At 40.1% G+C, this 24,751-nt stretch overlaps 1 protein-coding gene across 2 annotated transcripts in view; it reads left to right on the top strand.

The window, feature by feature from the left end:
* LOC144198995 (uncharacterized) overlaps window positions 1-24,751 on the top strand; it is a 41,340-nt gene that overhangs the window by 555 nt on the left and 16,034 nt on the right. For both annotated transcript variants that reach the window (XM_077720302.1, XM_077720301.1), the window contains exons 3-5: window positions 1,103-1,174; window positions 8,482-8,657; window positions 11,915-12,054. In XM_077720302.1, the coding sequence (XP_077576428.1) occupies window positions 1,103-1,174; window positions 8,482-8,657; window positions 11,915-12,054 (388 nt within the window). The remainder of the gene's footprint in view (window positions 1-1,102; window positions 1,175-8,481; window positions 8,658-11,914; window positions 12,055-24,751) is intronic.

Here is a 24,751-nt window from a genome sequence, read left to right as displayed (position 1 = left end):
TAGGCTAAAAGCAGTATGAAAGTGTACATTGTTCGTTATTTGTTAATACTTAATGTGTAATGCCAATTGTAGCACGGGGCTAGCGCGAGGGGCTATTTGCTAAGTCGGTACTTTAATTGTTCATTCTGGAGGTATGTTGTCGAAAAGAGCAGTAAGGCGAGCGAAGCTAAAATCAAATACGCGTGTGTAAATGAGAAAATTCCAGGGGGAACAGTTATAAAGAGTCGATGTAAAGAAGATAGCGGACATTTTGGTTCAACAGTGCAGGCATTGGAAATGGTCTATACAGGATAGTGGTGAGGGTCGGGACGGGCGCCATTTTGGGTCAACGCCATTTTGAGTCAACGCAATAGACAAATGGCCAAATGGACATGCGGAAGTAACGGTACGGATGCGTCCGGGGACTTTCCAGCCCTCCCGCCTCTCCCCATATTAGCACACCAGTCAGCTGAGTCAGCGGCTGGCGGTTGTTGAGACACGTGAAAGCCCCCAAAACACAACGGCTACATCAAATAGTCAGGAGAATTGACACCATCTAGAGTCCTATTATGTTCCCTTGTCCTCCTTTTTGCGAAATTGCCACATAGTAGAAAAATATGGCTCAAAATACCCCAATTGTTGGGAATCTTATAGGGTCAAGTCTCCATCTGCCAATGACAACAATAGCTGTACATTTTTTTATTGTAAATACTAGCTGGTAATGATAATGTGAATCAAAATAAATTGGACGTTTACCTCTCTGGCAATCCCAGTCAAATTCTTACCAGTCAATACCAGCCAAAAATAAAATTTGAACATAATTTTTCCAAACGGATGTCAAGTCTCCACGTGTTGCCGTGCCAACAGCTGATTGGTAATCATGGTGGAATGAAGTTGCCCCTGACTTTTATCGATTTTGACTCAATGTGACACGCAGATGTCACAACAACAACAACAAATGGCGACATGTGAGTTTTAGCATGTGTGTGTCTGTGTGTGTGGTTTTTGATTGACGGTCACACGACATGAACGCGGTGGCTGCGTGTCTCCGTCTGTCTGTCATGAAATAAAGCGACGGGTTCCGCTCTTGCTCTCTAATTTGGCCGCTTTTGATTCTTTCCAGCTCCCATCCGTCCTTCTGTCCCTTCGATTTCTCCCCCCGGGACCAGAGACCCCCGACATCTGCCTACCAAAAGTAAGTAAAGTTGTTTTGCAAATGGCTCACGTGATGCACTGTCACTCAACATGGCAAATGTTTCTGCTCAAACACTGAAAAACAAAAGGGACTGAAAAATAATCCTAAAACAATTATTTATGAACCCATTGCCTACCCCATTTATTGCATTAAACTCATAATATATTCCTTTTGTATCATTTTCTGTTGTTGTAGAATCCATTTCCCATCCAAATGTACTAATATTAGCTTTCTGAGATCATTCATATATTTATTCATTTATTTTCTGGACCACTTATCCTCATTTGGGTTGCGGGGGTGCCAGAGCTGACTTTGGGTAACAGATAGGAGTCACCATGAACCCCAATAACCTATGTCTAGGGACAATTTAGCATCCAATTAGCCTAGCATGCATGATTTTGGAATGTGGGAGGAAACTGGAGTATGTATATTAAATTTCCTGATTTTCCCCCTTTTAAATCATTGTCAATCATTGTCATTTTTTAAATCAAATTTGTCTGTATTTAGTTCAAAAATAATTTTGTAAAATCTAGAAATATATTAAAAAAAGCTAAAATAAACAGTGTTTTAGATCTATAAAAAACTGAATATTCAGGGCCTTTAATCCAGTGCATTTAATCAATTTATATATAAAAAAATGAAAATATTTTATCTAAGATGGTCCGGCCCACATAAAATCGAGTTGACGTTAACTCGCCTAACTATGACAGTTTACGAACGAATTCAATTCAAAGCTTGACAAGTAAATTTTAAGCGTACGCGATGCCGACTCTCCAACCTATCCACTTTCATATGTCCAAATCCACTAAGTTTTTGATCTGACATACTTTAGGAACCCGCAATTTTGGGGTGCCGTTTCCCTTGGCGTCTCTCTGGGTGGTCCCTCTATACCCCCCAGTGGCGTGAGTGTGCTATCTAGATAATTGTGGGCGGGTAAGGTAGCGAGGAGTGGGCCGTTCGTCACGTTTCCTGTCGGGTAGTTCCGGTTCTGCGGCGAACGCACTACACGCGTATCACATACCAAAAGTGGGGAGCCCTGCACGGATAAATGCGTTTTAACGCATGAAACATGGCCGTCTAGGTCAAAAGGAATTGGCCATTGAGCGCCATCAATGGCAGACAATGAGTTAAGTGGGAGAAGAGTTTCCTCGCGCCGCCGTCTGGCAACCGTTTGACATCAATGGCGTCCTTCAAAGGGCTTCTAACCCTCAAATGCGCCCACCGCAATAGTCTGGGAGGCCCAAAGTTGGGGCGCGCTCGTAGTAGGGGGCGTTGGCGCCGGGGACGGGTCCGGCGTCGTGGGGATTTATTTCCTGTCCATGTGACTTTTTGAACTTTTTTTTACAGAAGCGTCTGAGCAGATAACAGTGATGTTTTTTTTGGGAACTAACATTATGCTAATTGCGAGCTATCGACTTAAAAAAATGGCGTTTTGCGTGCGTGTAAAGATTTATTTCTAGCAGAAGTTTCATATTTACAAAAGCGGTGCTAACTAGATTAGCCAACCTTAGCTAAATTCTACATAATTGAACCTAGACAAGGGACAAAAAATGGAAATTAGCACATGGCTACAATCTTACATATTTACACATTTTCATTAAAAGGATTGATTAAACTAAATAAATAATTAAATACATCACCGGTGTTAAAGTGGAGGCCCGGGGGCCAAATCTGGCCCGCCGAATCATTTTGTTTGGCCCGAGAAAGTCAGTCATGAGTGGCCAATTTCTGTTTTAGGATCAAATCATTTTGTAAAATCTAAAAATATATAAAAAAAAAAAGCTAAAAAACAAAACAAAACATTGATTTTAGGTCTGCTAACTAGCTTAGCCAACCGTGGCCTGTGCAGTAGCATTTCATTCATTTTCCCAACTGATTATCCTCGCAGGGGTGGCGTGGGGTGCTGGAGCCTAGCCCAGCTGAATTGGTTCCCCATCCAATCAATCAGGGTGACTCCATTCCATCCCAATAATTTCTGAGAAACTCGTACGGCAGCTGCAGAAACCTGTTTTTCCCGCAGATTAGCGTCCCACCGGTTTAACGGCATTAGCATTCGGCTCAATTAGCGGCTAACGTTTCTTGAGCCGCGACTGTGACTCACACGCACGCATCGACTCTTAGCCCTGATATTAAATGGCGACCGATCGAGGGATTTCCCCGTCTCTCCGGCCGACAAACGCGTCTTTCGCACCGGCCGGTCGCAGAAAAAGAAGAAGGAGGTGGGAAAAAAGCGGCAGGTCGGCGGCGGCGTGACGGAAGAAAAAGCTTCGGCCCGGCGCTTCTGCTTTTCGGCGGCGAGAGAAAACGTCTCAAATCCAAAGTGGAGGTTATTTCGGTTTGTCTGTGTGACAAATAACGTCACCCTCGGAAACAACTTCCTCCTTTTTGTCACGCGAAAGGCGGCAAACGGCCTTCGCCGATTTCGTAAGGTCGCTTGGTAACAAAACGCTTAAACGTCCACCCGCGTTTGGCTAATATTATTAGCAATTAAATAACGGATTGGACGCTGAGAGCCGTCAATGGCAAAGAAAGATATGCGATTTGAACCCGATTCGAACCAATTAGTATTTGATTAAATCACATAAAACAAAAAGTTCAACTTAGTTTTGTTACTAAATACAAAGGGGGAAAAGGCTAATGTTGCTAATTTGACTTGGCTAATTTGCTAGCCTAAATGTTGTCTTAATATTATCTTAAATAAGTTTCTATTTCTCATTGAAATGATTTTTTTAGTGTTATTCAATGTATTTTTTAGACTAAAAATGCGACAAATTCTTGGTTAAACTTTATTTTTGATCAATATTGACATTTTTAAATAATATATTTCAGTTTATATTTGAATTGTGACAATTTTTCCTTTTTTTGCATATTTTTTTTAGCATGTTTATGTATTGTATGTATGTATATTCATGTCTTTAAGCATTTTCGTGTAAGATAAGCTGACAAACGTGTACTAATATTAAGTGTAATAATTGATTCCCAAAGCCAAGAACGAATAGTGTTGTTTTGCAAGGTTTATTTACTTGTTTTTGGGGCACGTGTTTTTTGGAGTTGCGACATTTTAGCAGCACGCCGGCGGGTCCGTCTTCACTCGCTTTCAACACTTTTCACTTTTCTCAGCATTTGTCAATCACTTCCTCCTGAGCTTCTCGGTAATTTGCCGCTTTCCTCACAATTTTCTCACGCACGACTCACGACTTTTCACCTTTTTTTTCTCAGCTTTGCAACTTTGCAAAACCAAAAACAACAGCGGACATTTGTCTTTTCATAATTTCAACGTATTTTTCCATCTTTCCCATCAAATGACTGTTTTCAGACAATTATAAAATAAAAATAAAATGTTTATTCATATAGTGGCACGGTGTTGAAGTGTTTAGCCTGGCGCCTCGTAGTTGCGAGATCACGGGTTCAATCCCCAGTGGGTCAGGACTTTTATATGTGAAATTTGGGTGTTTTTTTTCTGAACAACAAACATGTATGCTAGGCTGCATGGTCACTTTTGACCACTTATTCATGCTTAGTACTTATTTAGGGCGGTCAGTGGAGGACTCGGGTTCGAATCCAGGTCAGTCCACTTGTGTGGCCTTCGTATGTTCCACCCGGGCCTGTGTGGGTTTTTTCTGGGTTCTCTGGATAACTCCCACATTTCAAAAACATCCATGCTAGGCTAATTGTATGCTAACATGTCCCTTTTTCCCTGGCCTGAAGTCAGCTCCGGCACCCCCCGTGACCCTAGTGAGGATAAAGGGGTTCAGAAAATGCGATGTGACTACTTATTTATATTTGACTTATTGATTATTTATTTAATATGACTATTTATTGATCATTCATGTTTGTTGTTGTTATTTGTAGTCTTCCTTATTATTCAAGTTATTCATTTATTATTTTTGACTGATTTATTGATTCTTTATTTGTTTTTGGTAGTTATTTATGCAAGTTATATAATGATAATACAAGCATTCAATCCACGACTTTGGATAATAAATAATCCGAATTGGCTGTTGTTTATGCTAGCAAGTTAGCCAAAGCCAATTAGCAACATTAGCCTTTTTCCCCTTTTTGCATTTAGTAATGAAGCTAACTTTGAGTTGTTGACTTCCTTTGGCCGCACACATGTCAAAGAAAGGCGCGCGGAAATGAAAGAGAAAAGCACTTCCGACACCCCCTCTCATTTGTCCTCCTACACACATTGCCGGATACGCTACCCACATCACACGGGACCCCCAAAAACACACACACACACATGGTACTACTACATATAGAGAATATACACAAAGAGAGCGACAAAGTACATTTCAAGTAATTGGAATGTATTAAATCAAAGATATGTTACAATTATTTACAAGTTAGCTTAAATATGCAATGTTTATTGCACATAGTAGTTTAATTATACCGCTTTGATACCTGGATTTTCTTTTAATAAATTACATAAAGCAGTGGAGGAATATAGATATATATATTAGTTTTAATGAAATTAGATTAATCACAGAAAATTTGATTCAAAAATCCAGGTCAAATGATGAAAATTATATTTAAAAAAATAGAAAAAGGAAATATAGACCTTTAAATCAAGATCAAATAGTTATTGAATAAGATTGTTTCATATTCTAAATACAGGAAATATTAAATTGGTGAGAAAAATGTTCAAAATTGCAAGCACACGACATGAAATTTGACGTTACGTCAATGAAAATTGACCTTTGATGAGTCGTAGCTTAACATTTAGCATTGGTGCTCCTTTTTAGTTTGCATCATTCGTTTTTTTTTACATCTGGGAATTTTTCACACGCTTTTGCGTGTAAACTTCTCCTTTTGACTGACGTCTTTTCTTCTTGGAGACGTGATTTGATCAAAAAACAAAAAGATTGCAGAGCAAATGCGCAATACATATTTTCTCACATATACGCCATATCTGCCACTAAAAACGATGACTAAATCCAGGGTTTATATGCGCATAAATGAGTCTTGACTTGCACGAAATGTCATAACGCAAGACCATGCGGTCATTTCTTTCAAAATAGAGAAAAGATAAATGGCTAAAATGCTAAACAAAATTATTTTTGATGTAAATGAAGGACATTTAACGAAAAAAAATAAACCATATCGGGCATAAAACATGACAAAAACTCACTTGTGCCTGCCATTACGCGCTCAGGGTGCCGTCATCTTACCCAGGGATGACAAAGCAGACCAATTTTTGGTTGTACTGCTCACATGACCTCCTTTTTGAATTTGTCTAACGCACAAGCAACAAATTAGGATTTTTTGGGGATTTTCCCTTCAAATTAACTATTAAAATAAACCCTATTAAAACCATGAAGGTAAAAATTGTCTTATACGATAGAAATAGTCAGATTAAACAAGGCAATTTTAAAGGTTTATCCGCAAATGCGGCTTATATGTGAGAAAATATGCTATTTGGTCAAAACGGGTGTAGTGAATAGTAGGCTGGTACTATTGGTAGTATTTGGCGACTCTGCATTTTCTCGGTCGGGAAGAAAATTAGCGGGTGACTTCAAAGTGAAAAGTCCGGAGTGGGTGGAAAGTTGATTTCACATGAGATAGGAGACACAAAGATAGCCTTCAAATACTCTCCCTCTCTCTCTTTCTTTTCTTTGGATACTTGGGTTACCTTGAAGCCTTTTATCTGTGACCCAAAGAGGGACACATTGACCTATCAGTGCCATCGGCCTGAAAAAAATGACAATTTTAGGGGTTAACTCCGTTTTTCCCAAACTTTTTGGAGCTGCGGCACACTTTTTTGCATTGGAAAAAATCTCAAGGCACACCACTAGCTAAAAATTGTATTTTTTTATTTAATTCTTTTGTATTGATTATTTATACATTTTTTTTATTTAATTCTACTTTGATTTTATTTATATATATTTTTATCTAATTTAATTTTGATTAATTATTTTTATATTTGTTTTATTTAATTCTTTTTAATTAATTATTCCTATATTTTCAATTTAATTCTTTTTTATCAATCATTTTAATATCTTTTTATTTAATTCTTTTTAATTAATTATTTCTATATTTTAGTTATTTAATTATTTTTGATCAATTATTAAAATATATTTGTATTTAATTCTTTTTTATTAGTTTTTTGAATGTTTATTATTTGTTCATGTTTTATCATGTTATATTCATTTAATTCATTTAAACGTAACACTATAAAGTCGTTGTCATTAAAAGTGTTGTTATCAGGAATTAAATAATCCCACCCAAATTATTCCAAAATTTAAAAAAAAATGGGTTTTTAATAACAAATGAGGACTGCAAAAACAATTCTCTTCTGTATGACACGATTTTTCATATTAGAAAAGATGAAAAAATACAAATTGTATACTTGAAAACACAACCCCCCAAAAATACACAATGCTAACAAATTGCGGATGGTGTGTCTTTTTTAGTTTGGGTATGTGTGTGGGATTACAAGGTGTGTGTCGGATGCTCAGACAGGCCACGCCCCCCTCCCCCAGGCCACACCCCCACCCCCCCTTTAAAAGAAAGCATAGGATAACACAAGAGTGGTTATTTTAACCCGCGTTTCATGCTCGCCGAGCAGATGAGTCCAGGTGGAACAGCGGGGGGAGAAGCGGGGTGTGTTTGGACAGCGGCGTATACCTTTAACATCTACGCAATGCCGAGAATGCCCAATGTCGAATGCCGACCCTCCGCCGACAGTTGGCGGCCATCCCAAATCACGGTGGGGGGGACAATGGGGGTCTTCTAAATTTCTCTGAGGGAAAGTGGAGCGTGTTAGGGTTGCCAATTGAATTTAACATTATTTCACATAAAAACACTACTGCTTTTTTATATTAAAGATAAATAAAAATGAAAAAAAACCTTAGCTTTCTTTTTCCTAAATAAGAAAATACATAATTTCAGGTTAAAAAAAATATTCATACATTAAATTTCATATACAGTATTTTTTTACTTGTTTTCTTTCTTATATTAATCCAAAGAAATATTCATATTTGACATTAGCAGTTGCCTATTTTTCCTGTTATTCCCTATTATACAATTATTTTAATGTATATTTAATTTGCTGGTTCTTGTTTTTTGACAGATTTAATGAAAAACCTTCCTAAAAATGTCATTTTAATCGGGTATTCTTTCAAGAATATTCAAAAACGACTATAGTCAAAAAGTTATTGTAAAAATTGGAATTGGAAATAGTGGCTTTTCAATTATCTTTGTCTGTTTCCATTTTTTTTTTGGCCGTAAAAGCAACAAAAGTAACAAAAGTGGCCGGGCCCACCCAACCGCATTTGTTTATCCTAACGCAACTGTTGTTTTTCTAGGCTTGTCCGCGTCCCCAACGGGCAACAAAATGGTGACGGCCCACCAGTTACAAATAAAAGCGCAGGCGTCAACGCGGAGGAAGCGACCCATCGTGGCCAGCCGTCAATCCAAGCCGTCAATCCAAGCCCACCCAGCCAGTTTCCTCTCAAAAACTTGAGCTGGCCTTCAAAACATGGTTAGTAGAAAGTGAAACATGCCTTGATAATAAAATATGAAATCCAGTGTTTAAATCATGGGTGTCAAAGTGGCGGTCCGGGGGCCAAATCTGGCCCGCCGCATCATTTTGTGTGGCCCGGGAAAATCATTCATGAGTGCCGATTTTTTTCAAATTAAAATGATAGATATGTATATTATATTTCCTGATTTTCCCCCTTTTAAATCAATAATTGTCATTTTTTAATCCATTTTTCTCTGTGTTTTTAGTTCAAAAATCATTTTGTAAAATCTAAATATTTATTAAAAAATCTAAAATAAATATTGTTTTAGATCTATAAAAAACAGAACATTCAGGGCTTTTAATCCATTTATAAAAAAATCTAAATATTACATTTAAAATGATATATCTTGATTTTTCTACGCTATTTATCAATTAAATTTGTTTAAATTTTTATACTACTTATAATAGGGTGACCCTACTTGGTGATTTTTCAATTATGTTACCATGTTTGGTCTACATTAACCACCGAGGGATTACTGTATAATTAGGGACGAAGATGGACCTTTAATTGCTAGTATACGACCGTGTGGGTGTTCAGATTTATGGGATGTTTCGGCCTTGAGAAGATTGATGCATGACAGCAGGTGTGTTTGTGTGTGTATAGATGCCCCACTTGCCCACACCGGGTGAATAGTTCATGGGGTGTTAACTTCGGGAGGGGAAAGTTAGATTGTCATGCAAGAAAGTGCATCAGAGACAAAATACAACTGAAAAGTCTTGGCTAATTTGCGGGTTAGCAAAATGCTTTATTACATTTTTTTCATAGTGGGTACAAGGAAAGCACAAATTTAATGTATATCTACTTCAAATATCAATCTAGCATGACTGATTGTAGGGTTTATTTTCATCATATTCATTAATTTTTCATGCAAAAATGATCTGGCAATAAACAGAATCACAAAAAATTACTCAAAATGGAACTCCGACAGTGTGTGTAGGTGATCCTGCCCGTCTGGCAACTTTTGGGTGGAACCCATAGACTGATTACACTTGTAATCAGATTAAAGTAATCTGATTACACCCTCAGTACACACATAAACACAGTGTCCGCATCCGACTTAACAAGCTATGAAAACCGTTGCAAACTGACAAAGCTAATGCTGCAACAAATAGCAGCAATTAGCGGTCAGTAGGTCCGCCTCACAGTTCTGAGGTCGAGGGCTCAATCCCCGGTGGTTGGATGTTCTGCCTGTGGTTGTGTGGGTTTTCTCCGGGTACTCCAGTGTCCTCCCATCCATCCATGCTAGTCTAGCAGGCTAACAGTCTAAATTCCTCATAGCTATTAGTCATGGGTTGTATGTTCTCCCCTGGGTTGTGTGGGTTTTCTCTGGGTACTCCGGTTTCCTCCCACATCCCAAAAACATGCATGCTAGGCTAGCTGGCTAACATTCTAAATTCCACATAGCTATTAGTGATTGGTTGCTTGGCGGATGGTTGGCCACCCATTTGTGTTGGCTCCAGCACCCCCTGCGACCCTAGTGAGGATAAGTCGGATGAAAGGACGTGAGGGCTCATTTTAAAATCCCACAGTCAGAATTTTAACCCGCCATTGAAATGATTTTTTTCTTAAGCGTCCTCAAATGTCAAGACCACGCCCACAAATCCATAACTCAATAAAATTAATTTCTCAAGCGTCGCCGTCATTTCCGAACGTTGGATGTTGTCGTCATTGTGAGAAAGTTTGCGTCAGTGTTTTTTTTTTTTTTTTTTTTCGGCCCAGCAATTATAGCTTTAAAGCGCCGAAGGCCGGGGTGTGCCGCGCTAGCTTTGTTATGCTAACGGGGATTAGCGCGCCGTCCTCCCTGCTGACGCGCCATTGTGAGTGGCTGGGTGGGGGGGCCGGGTCCACAGCGGTTCCACAGCGGGGTTGTGTCTACGCCGCCCAGCAGGACCGACTCTCGTACCTTTCAGTCCAAACCATTGGATTTGGCGCTCAAATCATGCTACCTTTGGGGTTCAAAGCTATGGTGGAACCCTAACCCACGTAGTCTTATGTATTATAACGTCAACGCGATTTTTGTGGGTCGGAACATTTTAGATATAATATTTAAATTTTTTTAAATAAATGGATTAAAAGAACTGGATTAAAATCTCTGAATATTCAGTTTTTTTGTAGATCTAAAACAATGTTTATTTTAGCTTTTTTAAAATATATTTTTAGATTTTACAAAATGATTTTTGGACTAAAAACACGGAAAAATGGTTTAAAAATGACAATTATTGATATAAAAGGGGCAAAATTATGAAATTTAATATACATCGATGCTCTTCATTTGAATTTGATCCAAAAACAGAAAGTCAGCACTCATGATTTACTTTGTTGGGCCGCACAAAATGATGCGGCGGGCCACATTTGGGCCCCGGGCCACCACTTTGACACCCGTGTGCTATATTATTAGCTGCTATTGACATCCATGAACGTCCAGAGATACATATATAAATATATCCTATAAAAATCCACACAATATTTGGAAAGAATAAAGTCATTTCTAAATATATTATTTTCTAAATGGAAAATATATACACAATAAAACATTGCGTCTTCAATTTTTTACTTAATTCTCTCAGACACATATAATTGATTTCCTGCTATTTTATATGAACAATAACTTTGTGAAATACAAATTCAGGTTTAATAAAAACAGAAAAAAATCCAAATATAAAATAATCCTTCCACTCTTTTTGTGAGTTTTTTTGCTGTCCACTGAGTCACTTTCAAAACAAGTGCCGTGGATCTAAAGTAGTACTTCTCCATTTTTCTTCATTTTTTAACTTCTTCTCTTCTTTTCTTAGCTCTTCTCTTTTCCCTTCTTCCTTCTCTTCCCTCCTCAATCTTTTTTCCAGATTCTTTAACATCCTACTTCTATTTTTGACCTTCATTTCGACTTATTTTTTCCCAAAAAAAAAAGCATGCGCAGCCATTCCCCACCCGGCTCAACATCCCCTTAAAATCAGTGCTAATGAAAGTGCCCTTCCACCTGTCCGTCCGCCACGATTGTCTAAACAGAAGGAAATGGAGTTAATTGCAGCGGCAGGTCGGCAGGCGATGGGACAAAAGCCCCTCCTAGATAAGATCTGAAAATGGCCACACGCAAATGCACACGCACACTAAAGGTCTTTTTACTTGGCCGGCAGATTAATTAAGCGGGAACAATGGCGGCTCAACACCTGAGGCCCAATATATGACAAACCTTTACTCTCTCTCTGACTCGCAGCTACACAAAGGAAGCTTCAGAGAGGCACTTCAAAGCGTGGCCCGGGGCCGCCGCCGGATTGGCGGATGGGAGGATGGGATGGACGACCAATCAGAAGAGCAGAAAGAGAGAGCGCAGGAATCAAAGTACCGCAGGAACAGGTGAGTTCCAATGGAGCCTTTCCCTTTTACACATATTACACACACACACATATACACAAACACACGTGTGTAGGTAGCGTTCGATAGCGGCCATTTTTATTAAGAGAATCTGCTAGGAAATGGATTAATTAGGGGGAAAAGGTAGTCTAGCCAAATGTCGTCCGTCCAGCCAGTGTCAATAAAGTTATTGCAATTATGTAAAAGAGGATTTCAAAGCAGGAAAAGTCAGATAAAAACATAAATGGCTTTTAAAAAAATGTTGTTAGGCACCGAAAGAAAGTTGACCATAAATTATTTGAATTTATTTTAGGTAAATTAAGCTTTAGAGTGGATATACTAGGTCATCTACTGCTATAAATATAGTAATTTCAGGGGTATTGTGGTAAATGTAGACCAGATGAAATCGAAAAATTGTAAAATAGGGTCATTCCTATTATAAGTATGTTTTTTTCAGTCCTAGTAGCAAAAGTGGCTTACGAGTTTCAGCGTGCATTTTTATGAAGTTTAAAAAAAAAATAGAAATATTGAATAGCGGATGAAAATGCCAAAGTAGTGAATTTGCGATAATTGAGGGATTACTGTAGATTACGGTATTTTATTCAGGATTTTTTGGGGACTTTTTTTACTTCAAAGTTTGTTTCAATAGTGTCAAAATAGAGTGCAAATCTAGACATTTTTGCATTCTACTTATGAATATTTCTTATATTCTAAGAAGCATTACCGTGTGATGAATGGAAGGCTCTTGATAGTTTTTTTTCCTGACTTGAATATTTTTGCTGGATATTTTGTCTGTGTTCTGCAAACATACTACTGTGAATATAGTAAATATATAGTATACATAGTTCTGTGTATTTATTTTAGACATGCAGTCCAGTCTGATTAGAAAATATTGGAAGTCCCAATATTATAAGGCCATACATCATTATCTCGCGAGAGTAAAGAGGTCACATTAAATGATTAAAGTCATAATATTACGACAACAGAGTCATTTTTTGTTTGTTTAGAATCGATCAGTCATTTTGTTGCTGCTTTTTACCTTTCGTGAAACTTATTTTAATTGACTTTGGTGGAATAACGTCTGTATCCACACTTTAAGTACTTTTTTCATCATGTTAAGAGATTATTAATCATCTAATATCATGAGATATTGTTGTAGTTTGAAGCCCCCAGCATTCATTTTGCAACAAAATGGCAATAATCTTCTTGCCTCCGATATTGTAGCCACTAAAAAGGTGACTGCACCCCCCCCCCCCCCCCCCCCCCCCCTCCATGTACCCCCCTTGTGTGCACACCCACGGGGAGTCCCAGGCGCTTTTTCCCCGGGGCCCCGACAGCTGTGACCCTCCCCAGGTAACCCCCAAGATAACCTGAGGCGCCATCAATGGAGGTTCCGCTTGTTTTGCCCAAATTCCAACACAAACCTCTCCAACTTTACAACATTTCTCTCCACTTTTAGGTCTAAAAATGCATTTTTGTTGCATTTTTGTTCATGTTTTCTATCCATTCCCCCTTCAAAAATGATTGGACGTCCTTCTCCGTCAATTGGCGGAGAAAGCGTACATCTCTCGGTGGGGGAGGGTGCTTGAGCTCCCGCCGAGAAAGGGAGGGGCGGGTCCTATTTACCTGGAGCGCCTCTCCGTAAAGAACGGGAGATGGGGAGAGTTTTTCCATCTCTTTTCTTTCACATTGTCGGGAGGACAAAGGCCAGGAGGCGAGTTTTGAAGGTAAAGAAGTCACCTGGGGGGGTCAGTAAGGGGCGGGGCCAAGACACACACCTGATAACGACATGAATGAACCCATTGATGGACTCGCCGTTTCTTAACCCGCTCTTTAGTTTGCCATTTATAGACACTTTGTCCTCACCTTCTTCAAATATTCATTCTTTTTTCTCGTGGGGGGTGCTGGAGTCTGTCTCGGGTGGGGGGAGGTAGGGACACCCTGAATCGGTGGCCAGCCAATCACAGGGGACTTGTGGCGTAAGGGGAATTTAGTGGAGAATTAGCCTAGCGTGCATTTTTTGGGGGGTTGTAGGAGAACTCTGTGGAGGATTACTCGGAGAAAAGCCACGAGAGCCCGGGGCTAACATGCTAACTTCACACGGCCAATCTCAGAGCATGAAGAGATGGACAACAACCATTCATGATCATTTTAGCATAGAATTGGCCCTAGCATGCATGTTCTTGGAATGTGGGAGGAAAGTGGAGGACCCAGAGAAAACCCACGCAAGAGAACATGCAAACTCGAGATCTGAAAGACCCGGTCAAAACAGATTGGACAGGGGGCTTCCCCCACCACCTACGCACACTTATATGTCCTATCGCCCCCACTTGAGTGAAAAACAGGCCAAACACCCAATGAAAACCCACGCAAGAGAACATGGAAACTCCCTTCTGAGTGAAAAACTGGCTGAAAATCATGGGAATTTCAGGCCAGCCTAGTAAAGCACACACAAAAAGTTCCTCCAGTCAAAGTCGGCGGCCCCCGACCGTCAAGCGACGGCAAAGAATCAAGCCCCGCCCCCCCAGGCTCCGACACCCCCCCAAGCCAGCGCCGTCGGCCCACCTCTAATGATGACGGACGCCGCTGTGGCGGAGAATGGCGTCATTGTTTCAGGTGGCATTCCTGCCGGTCATTTGGGGCCGCCCCCAGAAGTGATGCCCCGCCTCCCCCTCCCCGCCGCCATTTTCCATGACAAAGAAACGGGTCACCTGACGGGGCGAAACCAGCCGCTTGACTCGGCAGCCTCGCAGCTAAAATAAACAAACTGTTAATTCGGGATAATTCGCCAGAACCTACAACACCGCCGTATAAATTCCTAACCTGGGAGGAAGAAGAAAAAAACAAACAAAACACCCGACTTTTTCCCCGCCCCCTTTCCTTTCTCTTTACTACCTGCCACAAAAGTATTGGGACACTGACGAATATCTATGAATGTTTCATTTTACTCGCATATGAGATTATTTTGAACATCAATGGCAGGCAATGAGAAATAAGTTTTGTTTTGCTTACTATATAACAGGTGTGTCAAAGTGGCGGCTCGGGGGCCAAATCTGGCCGGCCACATAAATTTTTGCGGCCCGGGAAAGTCAATGATGAGTTTCAGTTTTAGGATCAAATTAAAATAAAAGATATTATATTATATTATATTCCTCAGTGTGTCCCTTTTAAATCAATCATTGTCATTTTTTAATCCATTTTCTGTTTTTAGTTCAAAAATCATTTTGTAAAATCTAAAAATATGTTTAAAAAAAAGCTAAAAAAGACATTGTTTTTATGATTTAAAAAAACGAAATACTCAGGGCTTTTAATCCACTTCTTTTAATACATTTATTTAAAAAAAATCTAAATATTATATCTAAAATGGTCGTGAAATCGAGTTGACGTTAAATCAACCCGAGTCTGACACCCTTGCTACTATATAAGATATTTTAACATGATTCTTGCCTGCTATCTCAGCGCCACCTGTCGTTACAAAAAGATTAGCTTGCGGATTTTTGGGCCACTGCCACGTTTGTCTTTTGCCGCTCTTCAAACAAGGCGCCTGGCACTTGTTTTGCTCTTGGCGTTTGTATAATCTTAGTCTCGCTATCTCGTTCGCGCGTAGACGGGATTAATTAGCTTGATCGGCATCCCCCCCCAACAAAAGACCCCCATCGTTTAATCCGACAAAAACTGTCCATCCGTCTGTGGGAGAGAAAGAAAAAGACAAAAAACATCCTACTCCATGCTTTACACACGACCGCAACTTAGCATTAGCTCGTGGCTACGGGTAATAAATTATTCAAAGGGACAAATGTACGATTTTAGTTCCATCTGCTCCAAATTGTTTGCTATTGATCCGTTGTTGCTAATGATTGACTTGGTTAAGTAAGCTAAGTGGCTAATGGGGCTAGCGCTTTGTTTTCAGCTTCAAAAATACTAAATAAAATGATAAGGGAGAAAACAAAAATTGTACATTGCGTATGCAAAGGTTTATATGCAACAAAATGGCTTTTTTTCTGAAATATTTTTATCACATTCATGTAGGATTAGCTTTTACTACACGTACACAAAAATATAGAATATATATTGGAATAAATAAAAAAACAATTGGGTTTTTAAAAAATTCATGAGTTTTAAAATAATAATAAATAAAGTCAGAAAAACTCATAAATAATGATAATATATTTTATAACTATAAAAAAATCTATTTTCAAAATAAGCACTTTTTTACTCTAAAGTTTGTATCTATTTTGTTTTGTTACCTCATATAGCTCTCAACTCTGACCGTTATTTATCTAAAAAAATAATATTTATAATATAATTAATAAACATTTATATATAAAAAGACTCAACAAATTTCTCTATTAAAACCATCATTTATAGGATAAAAATAATTTGGAATTATTCCCAAAACAATCCTCCAAAAAATGAATCATGGCCGTACATTTTATACCGAAAAAATATATATTTCTAAAATAAATATAAAAATAATTCTTTATTTTATTTTGTCTGGTGACCTCCCAAAACTGAACTACAAAAATCACTTCCCTGACATGAACCCGAAGCTAACGCTAACTTTTAAGTAGCCGCCGCCGTCTCTCTCGCCAAGGGTTAATGACCATTTAGGAATGTCGGCGTGCGCTCAAACACACAGCAAGTGGCGTGCCGACTATGGCCGCCCCACCCGGCCCACCTCGGACCCCCGCCGGGCGGCTGCAGGCCAGATTTGAAAGGGATTTGTTTGACCCGGGGAGGCGTTGGCGGGGTGCCGCTCGCTCGGTGCGCGCAACGCTCAGACGGACACTAAAACATATGTCGCCCGAGTGGGAGGGGCTCCGTCCGCCGCGTATGTCACGCTCTCTCTCTCTCTCTCTTTCGGAAAAGTCCTCCTGTTTTACGGCCGGCCAGAGGCACGGCGCCAATACGGAGGAGGACCCTCCGGGACCCCCGAGGAGGCGTGGAAATTGGCCCCGGCGGCGGCCGGAAAAAAGACGGCGGGAGGCGGCAGACGTGTCTTATCTGAACGAGACCGCTAAAAAACGGGGTGCCGGAACGGCGGAAAAAATCTCAAAAGTAGAGGGATAGTAGTGTGGGGGTCGAGGGTTCGATTCCCATGTGGGTCCTCACTGTAGTGTGGGCTTAAAAATCCTTCCGATTTTTTTTACTAAATTCCCCAATTGGTTCCATGTTGCCATTGGTTCATTTGTATTTTAGGGCGTGGCTTGGCGAGAACAATGACAAAAACAATTTGGTGGCTTTTTTACGGTTTTTACAGCACTACTTAACGTCAACAGCTTGCACCCCCAGGGTGGGATTCCAGGGGGTCACCCCCCACACACACATACACACACTTACACACACATATACACACCACCCAGAAATTCCTAACCTAGCTAATACTTTAAAAGCGCCAGCAGGTGTTTTCACTTCCACCTGCGCAACCTGCCAGTGCAACAAAGTAGGCGGGACTTATTTGGATGTGCATTATTAAAGAACTGGATTAAAAGTGTCTTTTATAGATCTAAAACAATGTTTATTTGAGCTTTTTTGGTATATTTTTAGATTTTCCAATTTTTTTTGAACTAAAAACACACAAATGGATTAAAAATGACAATTATTGATTTAAAAGGGGGAAAATCAGGAAATGTAATATATATCTATGCTCGGCTAGCAAAGCGTCGGTTGTCGCTTTATCGACATTTGATGTTTTTCCTTGTTTGTCCTTTTGTCTGTCCCTTCCTGTCTCTCTCTGGCACTACGTCCTGTCTACTGCTTCCTCCTACTAAATAAAACAATAGCAACCGCAATCAAACCCCCATATGTCCCGTTTAAATCGCACAGTCTATAACAGGTGGTAGGGTATTGCTCACGAGGCACATGTGGCTCTATGGATGGGTGCCCATGGCTCTCTGTTAACCCGTGAGCTCAAATACGGCGAAAGAACAGAATCCCCAACGCACCAATAAGAGCGTGACGTCGGGAACGTGGCCTTGACACCAAGTCTAGCACCCCCGTTAATCATATTTTTAAAAAAATAAGATTTTAATGGATGCATACTTGATTAGCAACAGTGTAACCATGTTGTCATGATAATTCTGAATTTTTTGGGACGTTAAAAGCAGTAAAATGACCAAAAAGCACATGGTTTTTATGTATCTTGACTTTGGATTATGACTCTCAAGGAATAATATTTGAAAATAGGAATTGTTTACGGCTCAAAAAAGGTTCCTCACCAAGGACTAGGTGGGTAAAGAGTTTAAAAAGAGCAAGTTTAAAAAGTAAATAGGGGGAAAAAAGACGATTTAGGATGCGCTAAGCTACGCCAAAATAAGTCTATTTGTTTTGCCTGCTCTGATTAGCTTGCAACAAATTTGGTCGAGGCCACATGTGTGCTGATTAGTTTCATCCGACAGCTGCTCATCAACTTGAAATAATGGGCATAGTGTGTGTGTGTGTGTGTGTGTGGGGGGGGGGGGGGGGGGGGGTGAGTGTGTTTCATCATCATCATCGTCATCATCATCATCGGCCCTCTGGGAAATCTGGTTTCTCTCTTGAATGTCTTCACTGCTCTGGACTTTCTCTGCTATTAAACTTTATTTGCACTGCGCTCATATACACTGACTTACAAGGTCAATCGCAAGAGACCAATCTCGACCTGCGTGTCCCTTTAAGTCAAATCAATTTAACCTTTTTATTCAATTCAGAAGTTGAGATGCAGGATTTTTGGAAATTGATGACCTAAAAACGTCTGAATATTTTTTTTTAGTAAATACACAATAATAGAGGAATACACAGAATTTAAGGGAAAAAAGTAATAGAATAAAAAAATAAAAATAAATAAAAATAAATAAAATAAAAAATATAAAAAATACAAATAAAATTAAAAAAATATATATTTATTTCATTTTTTATTTTCCCTTAATTTTTGTAGTCCTCTAATGTGTATTCGCTAAAAATATTCAGACATTTTTAGGTCATCAATTTAAATAAAATCCTGCATCTCAACTATACATACCCGTATTTACCGGACTATAAATTGCACTTCTTTTATGCATAATATATAGTTCTATTTTTTTTTCCTTTTTAGTACATATTTTTCTGCTCGTGACAGTTATACTCCGAAAAATATGATTAATAGACAAAAATATTCGCTGAAAAATCGGTCCTTTCTCCAGTTCAACTATTTCTCAAAATAATCAATCAACCACCCCAAAAAATATTTGTCGATCCACTAAAAAGTAAAAATTGAATAATTTTTCATTTGCCCCCAATAAACACTGTAAAAAATAATTAAAAACAACACATAGCCCATGAATATATACCAAAACAAACTACCCATTGCTTCTTCCTATTGATTTATCACCCTTTGTGCAACTTCCGCTTTTGTCTTGACGTCGAAAGGTCCTTGAGTAAAAAAAAAATAATAATAAAAAATAAAAAAAATGGAGCACCACCATCCATCCGTCAAACGCCGTTGGATAAGTCGGCTTTGTCAGGAAAGCTGGCGTGCCGGTCCGTCCGGCTAACCTTGGCCGGTTTCATTAGCGCCCCAAGGCCGGCCGGCGGGCGGGCGGCTGGGGCCCGGACGGACGCCATGAATTAAGAGGCCGGGGGCCACAAATTTACCCCGGACAAGGCCTTCTCTGATTAAACCTGCCGCCCGCGCACTTTTACACAGAAATACTACACGCGCCTACATTTTTTTTCCTCGTCATCAGCGACACATAACGACCGACGTCGGGGTGATATCTCACTGCTTTCTCGGCAAGATAAACCAAAGTGTGTCAAAGTGGCGGCCCCCGGGGGCCAAATGTGGCCCGCCGCATCATTTTGTGCGGCCCGGGAAAATGGCAACTTTCTGTTTTAGGATCAATTTCAAATGATGGATGCAGATTTATATTATATTTCCTGTTTTTTCCCCCTTTTAAATCAATAATTGCAATTTTTTAATCCATTTTTTTGTGTTTTTAGTTCAAAAATAATTTTGTAAAATATAAAAATATATTTAAAAAAGCCTAAATAAACATTGTTTTAGATCTATAAAAAACAGAATAGTTCCATTTATTAAAAAAAATCTAAATATTATATCTAAAATTTTCCGGCAGTTCGGCGGATGAGTGGTTAGCGCCTCGGCCTCACGGTTCTGAGTTTGAATCCAGGTCAGGTCGGTCCACCTGTTCTCCAATGCCCTGAGTGTGTGGGTTTTCTCTGGGTACTCCACTTTCCTCCCACATCCCCAAAACATTCATGCTAGGCTAATTGTATGCTAACATGTCTTTAGATATGAGTGTAATTGGTTGTTTGTCTCTGTGTATTGTAATAGTTTGCCTAAAGTCAGCTGGGATAGGCTCCGGCACCCCTGTGACCTTTGTGAGGACAAAATTAATCCGACAATATATGAATGAATATTTACACGTGTTGAAATTTGACGTCTAGCGTCGTTTTTGGCATCCATCGGGTCAAAAATGTGCGGAAAATGTGTGTTTTGCGAAGGTCTTCTTCGTTGGTATTGGACCACCGGGCAGGTTAGAAGCGTGACGCTTGATGAAGGACGTGGACAAAAAGGGGGGGTTTGAAGACATGACTTTCTTGATGTTTTGAGACGTGTCCAAGGTCGCCTTTGGTCGCCTTTGATTGTCTTTGATTCATCCCATCACCGGCTTTTTCCTCCAATGGCTCATTTCCATAAATCACCTGTCAGCAGTGTTTGCGGGCGGCCCGACGTTAACAAGCCAGCGCAGTCCAAACACTGGCAAAAACGTGTAAACTTTCAAGACGACGCGTCATCCGTCACCACTTCTTTTTTTGTCTTTTTTTTCTTCCTTTCCTTTCACCTTCTGGATTGGACTTGGTGTGGCGCCGTTTCTAGGTGGGCGGGGCAGATTGGGTAAAAAGTTCATTGCCATGGAAACGGCCACTTAGTCTATCGTGGTCCTTAAGGAGGGGAGACCAAGCAAGTCAAGTGTGGTTAGATTGTATTTTTTGGGTTTTCCCACGATGCAGTGCTTCGTAGATAAGATCCACCAAGAACTTCCTCTCTGGCCCGCGGCTTTTGGGAGGGTTGCCTTTGACTTCCACTGGGATTTGGGTTGTCTAACTTGTTTAACTTTCTTACAGCTAAGGATAATTTAGCCCATAATTAAGATAGCGTCAATGAATTTGGGATGTGGAATTAAAGTGGAATACCTGTGGAAAACCCACGCAGGCCCAGAGAGAACATACAAACTCCACACATTGAGGTCGTAATCCACAGAAATTTTACTCTAATATAGCTAGGCACAATTTAGCCAATAATTAAAGTAGCATGAATTTTTTTGGGATGTAAGGGGAATGCGGAGTACCCATAGAAAACCCATTCAAGCCCAATGAGTACATTCAAACTCCACACACGAAGATCGTAACCCACAGAAAGGTAATTCTTTTCTAGCTAGGCACAATTTAGCCCACCATTAGCCTAGCGTGCCTGTTTTTAGGATGTGGGAGGAAATCGGAGTACCCGAAGAAAACCCACGCAAGCCCAGGGCAAACATTTACCTGCGATCGATTCCGTTTCCATCCCGATCATAGGACGAATCCAATCCTAACCCCCCTAATAATTCCCGCTGTCGTCCTTTGCTACATGCCCCCCGCCCGGCGCACCCGCACGACGGCAGTCTGCTCAGTGATGTGGGATGTTCCCCGAGCCTCAAAAATCGACAAGAATGCCCTTTGAAGTCGGCCAAACGCACATCCCCGACCCGCGCGCACCTGTCCATGCGGCAGCTGCGCCGGGATGGGAATCGATCCCCGTCGTGGCGAGGATGAGCGGATTCGTTAAACGTGCTAGCATCTTAGCATTTTGAGTTTTTAGTCTCAAGTTATTCGATCACTTGCCACATTTCCAATGACAGCATAGCATTTTGAATTGAGACACATTGTGAAGACACACACACACATACCCGCACACACCCACACGCAGGAACCCCTCCACCATCCTCCCTCCCTCCCACTTCACCTTGACTTGTGTATTCAGTTGTAGCTTGTAAATGTTGTCACCTTTGAACCCTGCCACAGGACAGGAATAGAGGCCCAGCACAGGGTCTTACACACACACTTACATCCACATACACACACACACACACACACACACACGCACACACCCGTGCGCAATCTACAATGACATCTCAGACCCTCAAACCCGTTTGGATGGATGAGAGTGCTTGAAAAAAAGTTAGCGCCATGCTATGTAGCCACCAAAAATAATGTTGAGTGTCCGTTTGTGGCCAGCTGGAAGAAATAAACAGTATCAGACTTAAAGTTAAGCTCGATAAAGCTCATAAAGCTTAAGCTTATAAAGTTGAGCTCCATTTCACGTTGGCCATTTTAGATAGAATATTTGTGATTTTTTGATTTTCATTCAAATCCCTGAATAGTCCGTTTTTTATACATCTAAAACAATGTTTATTTGACCTTTTTTTTTTAAATATATGTTTAGATTTTCCAACGATTTTTTAACTAAAAAGAGGAAAAGCTAATTTTGCTGCAATAGGATTGGAAATGCTCTCCACAACCTCCCGAGTCAATTGCTATTTTTCCGGCTCACAGTTCTGGGGTCGAGGGTTCGATCCCAGGTTCCTCCTCCCTGTAGTGTAGAGTTTGCATGTTATCCCCAGGCTCGTGTGGGTTTTCTCTGGGTACTCCGGTTGACTCCCACATCCCAAAAACATGAATGCTAGGCTAATCATAGCCTAAACTGTCCCTAGCTATGAACAATTTGTGCCCTTTCTCGATTGGCTGCCCACCTGTTATTGCTCGGGATAGGCTCCAGCACCCCTTTGTGAACTTAAGCGGTTCATAAAATGAATCAAAGGCATTTTTCGGAAGCCTAAATCCTCCGATCTATCCGGGCGTCCGTCATCCCTCGCGAAAAACGATCTCCAGTGTGTCCAATCCAGAGAAAGGGGGCGGGGCCTCGGGGGGTCAAGGATGGACAGCGGCAGCTTTCACTAGCGCGTAAACGCGGCTGTCCAAAGAGCGACTATAAAAAGAAGCGCAAGAACAACAATACGGCCGGCTCGCCCTCCGACCCCGTCAGCTGCCGCCCCCTCCCCGCCCGCCCGCCTTGGGCTTCGGGCCTTTGCGACAGGTGACCCCGCTCGCCCGGGACGGCTCGGACGCCTTGAATTTCACGGCCCCGCGCCGACAAAGAGAGCTTGAAAGCCGAGGGTCAGGGACGGGTCGCCGCCGGCCAAAAGACGCACGCACGCACGCGGGTGGAAATACTGGATAAGGGCGGCGGGCTTATAACGCTCACGCCTCTTTTGTCACTCTCACTGTCCGGGCGGTGCGTTCGGGGACACATTTTTTGTCGGGGATGGGGAGCGCTGTGGGAGATCGGTCGCCCAAAAAGCCACGTAGCTGTCAATAGCGGCCAATAGGGGCAATTGAAATAATGTAAGAAGATATGAAATTCACATAATATAGCCCACAGGTGTCAAAGTGGCGGCCCGGGGGCCAAATCTGGCCCGCCGCATCGTTTTGTGCGGTCCGGAAGAGTAAATGAGTGGCGACTTTTTATTTTAGGATCAAATTAAAATGATAATAAATTTATAAACAAATAAATAAATATAGATTTATATTAAATTTACTCTTTCACCCTTTTAAATCAATAATTGTCATTTTTTAATCCAATTTTTTTCTGTGTTTTTAGTTCAAAAATCATTTTGTAAAATCTATAAATATATATATATATATATATATATACATATATATATATATATATATATATATATATATAAAAAGCTAAAATAAACATTGTTTTAGATCTATAAAAAATGAAATATTCAGGTTTTTTAATCCAGTTTTTTAATCCATTTATAAAAATAGAAAAATTCAAATATCATATCTAAGCCTGACACCCTTGCTATAAATTAAGCTCCGACAAAAATTATGACATGATGTATGTTGAAGACAATTATGCTTTTGTCGAGTTAATGATGATGACAAAGCCTATGTCCGATTATTATTATTGATATATTATGAAAAGCGCAAGTTTTATTTTGTTAAAAAACGGACAGCACACAGTCAATGGACTTGCTTTCACATTTTTTTTGTCTATTTTTCATGAAGTGGCACTAAGGGGAGGGTGGGATTGGACCCCCCCGGTGGTCCGCTTTGCTTCTTTTGTGGATAAACAACAGAGCAATAAAGTGGAGTCAAACAGAAAGACAAACATGGACACTTTAAATACGGAGCCAGACTTACTGTCTCCTACACTATTTCGACTAAATGTGCGGGTGTGTACGCCTATCTCGTGTGCGCATGTATGTGTATGTGCTTTAAAAAAAAATCAAATTCCCATTAATTTCGCTTCTCAACTGTTTAAACCAGAAAACAAATTGTTCAAATTTTCTTGAACACAAAGTCAAAAATCCAAAAGGAATTGACTATAAATGAATTATAAATAACCCAAATATACTCCAACATAAATAGTGAGAAATAAAATAACTTTGACCTAAAATAAACAGGAAATAAAACAAAAGGAACAGAGAAATACTCAAATGTACCCCAACATAATTAGTGACAAATAAAATAAAAACGACCCAAAATCAAGTGAAAGTAGCCCAAAATAAACTGAAAATAACGTAAATATACACCAGCAATTTATAAGATAAATAGAAACGACCCAAAATCAAGCGGATGTGCACAAAAAAAACAAGAAATAACCCAAATCACA

The sequence above is a fragment of the Stigmatopora nigra genome, chromosome 7, assembly GCF_051989575.1.
Source record: "Stigmatopora nigra isolate UIUO_SnigA chromosome 7, RoL_Snig_1.1, whole genome shotgun sequence".
NCBI classification, from domain to species: Eukaryota; Metazoa; Chordata; class Actinopteri; order Syngnathiformes; family Syngnathidae; genus Stigmatopora; species Stigmatopora nigra.
This window is presented reverse-complemented; position numbering and strand designations above follow the sequence as displayed.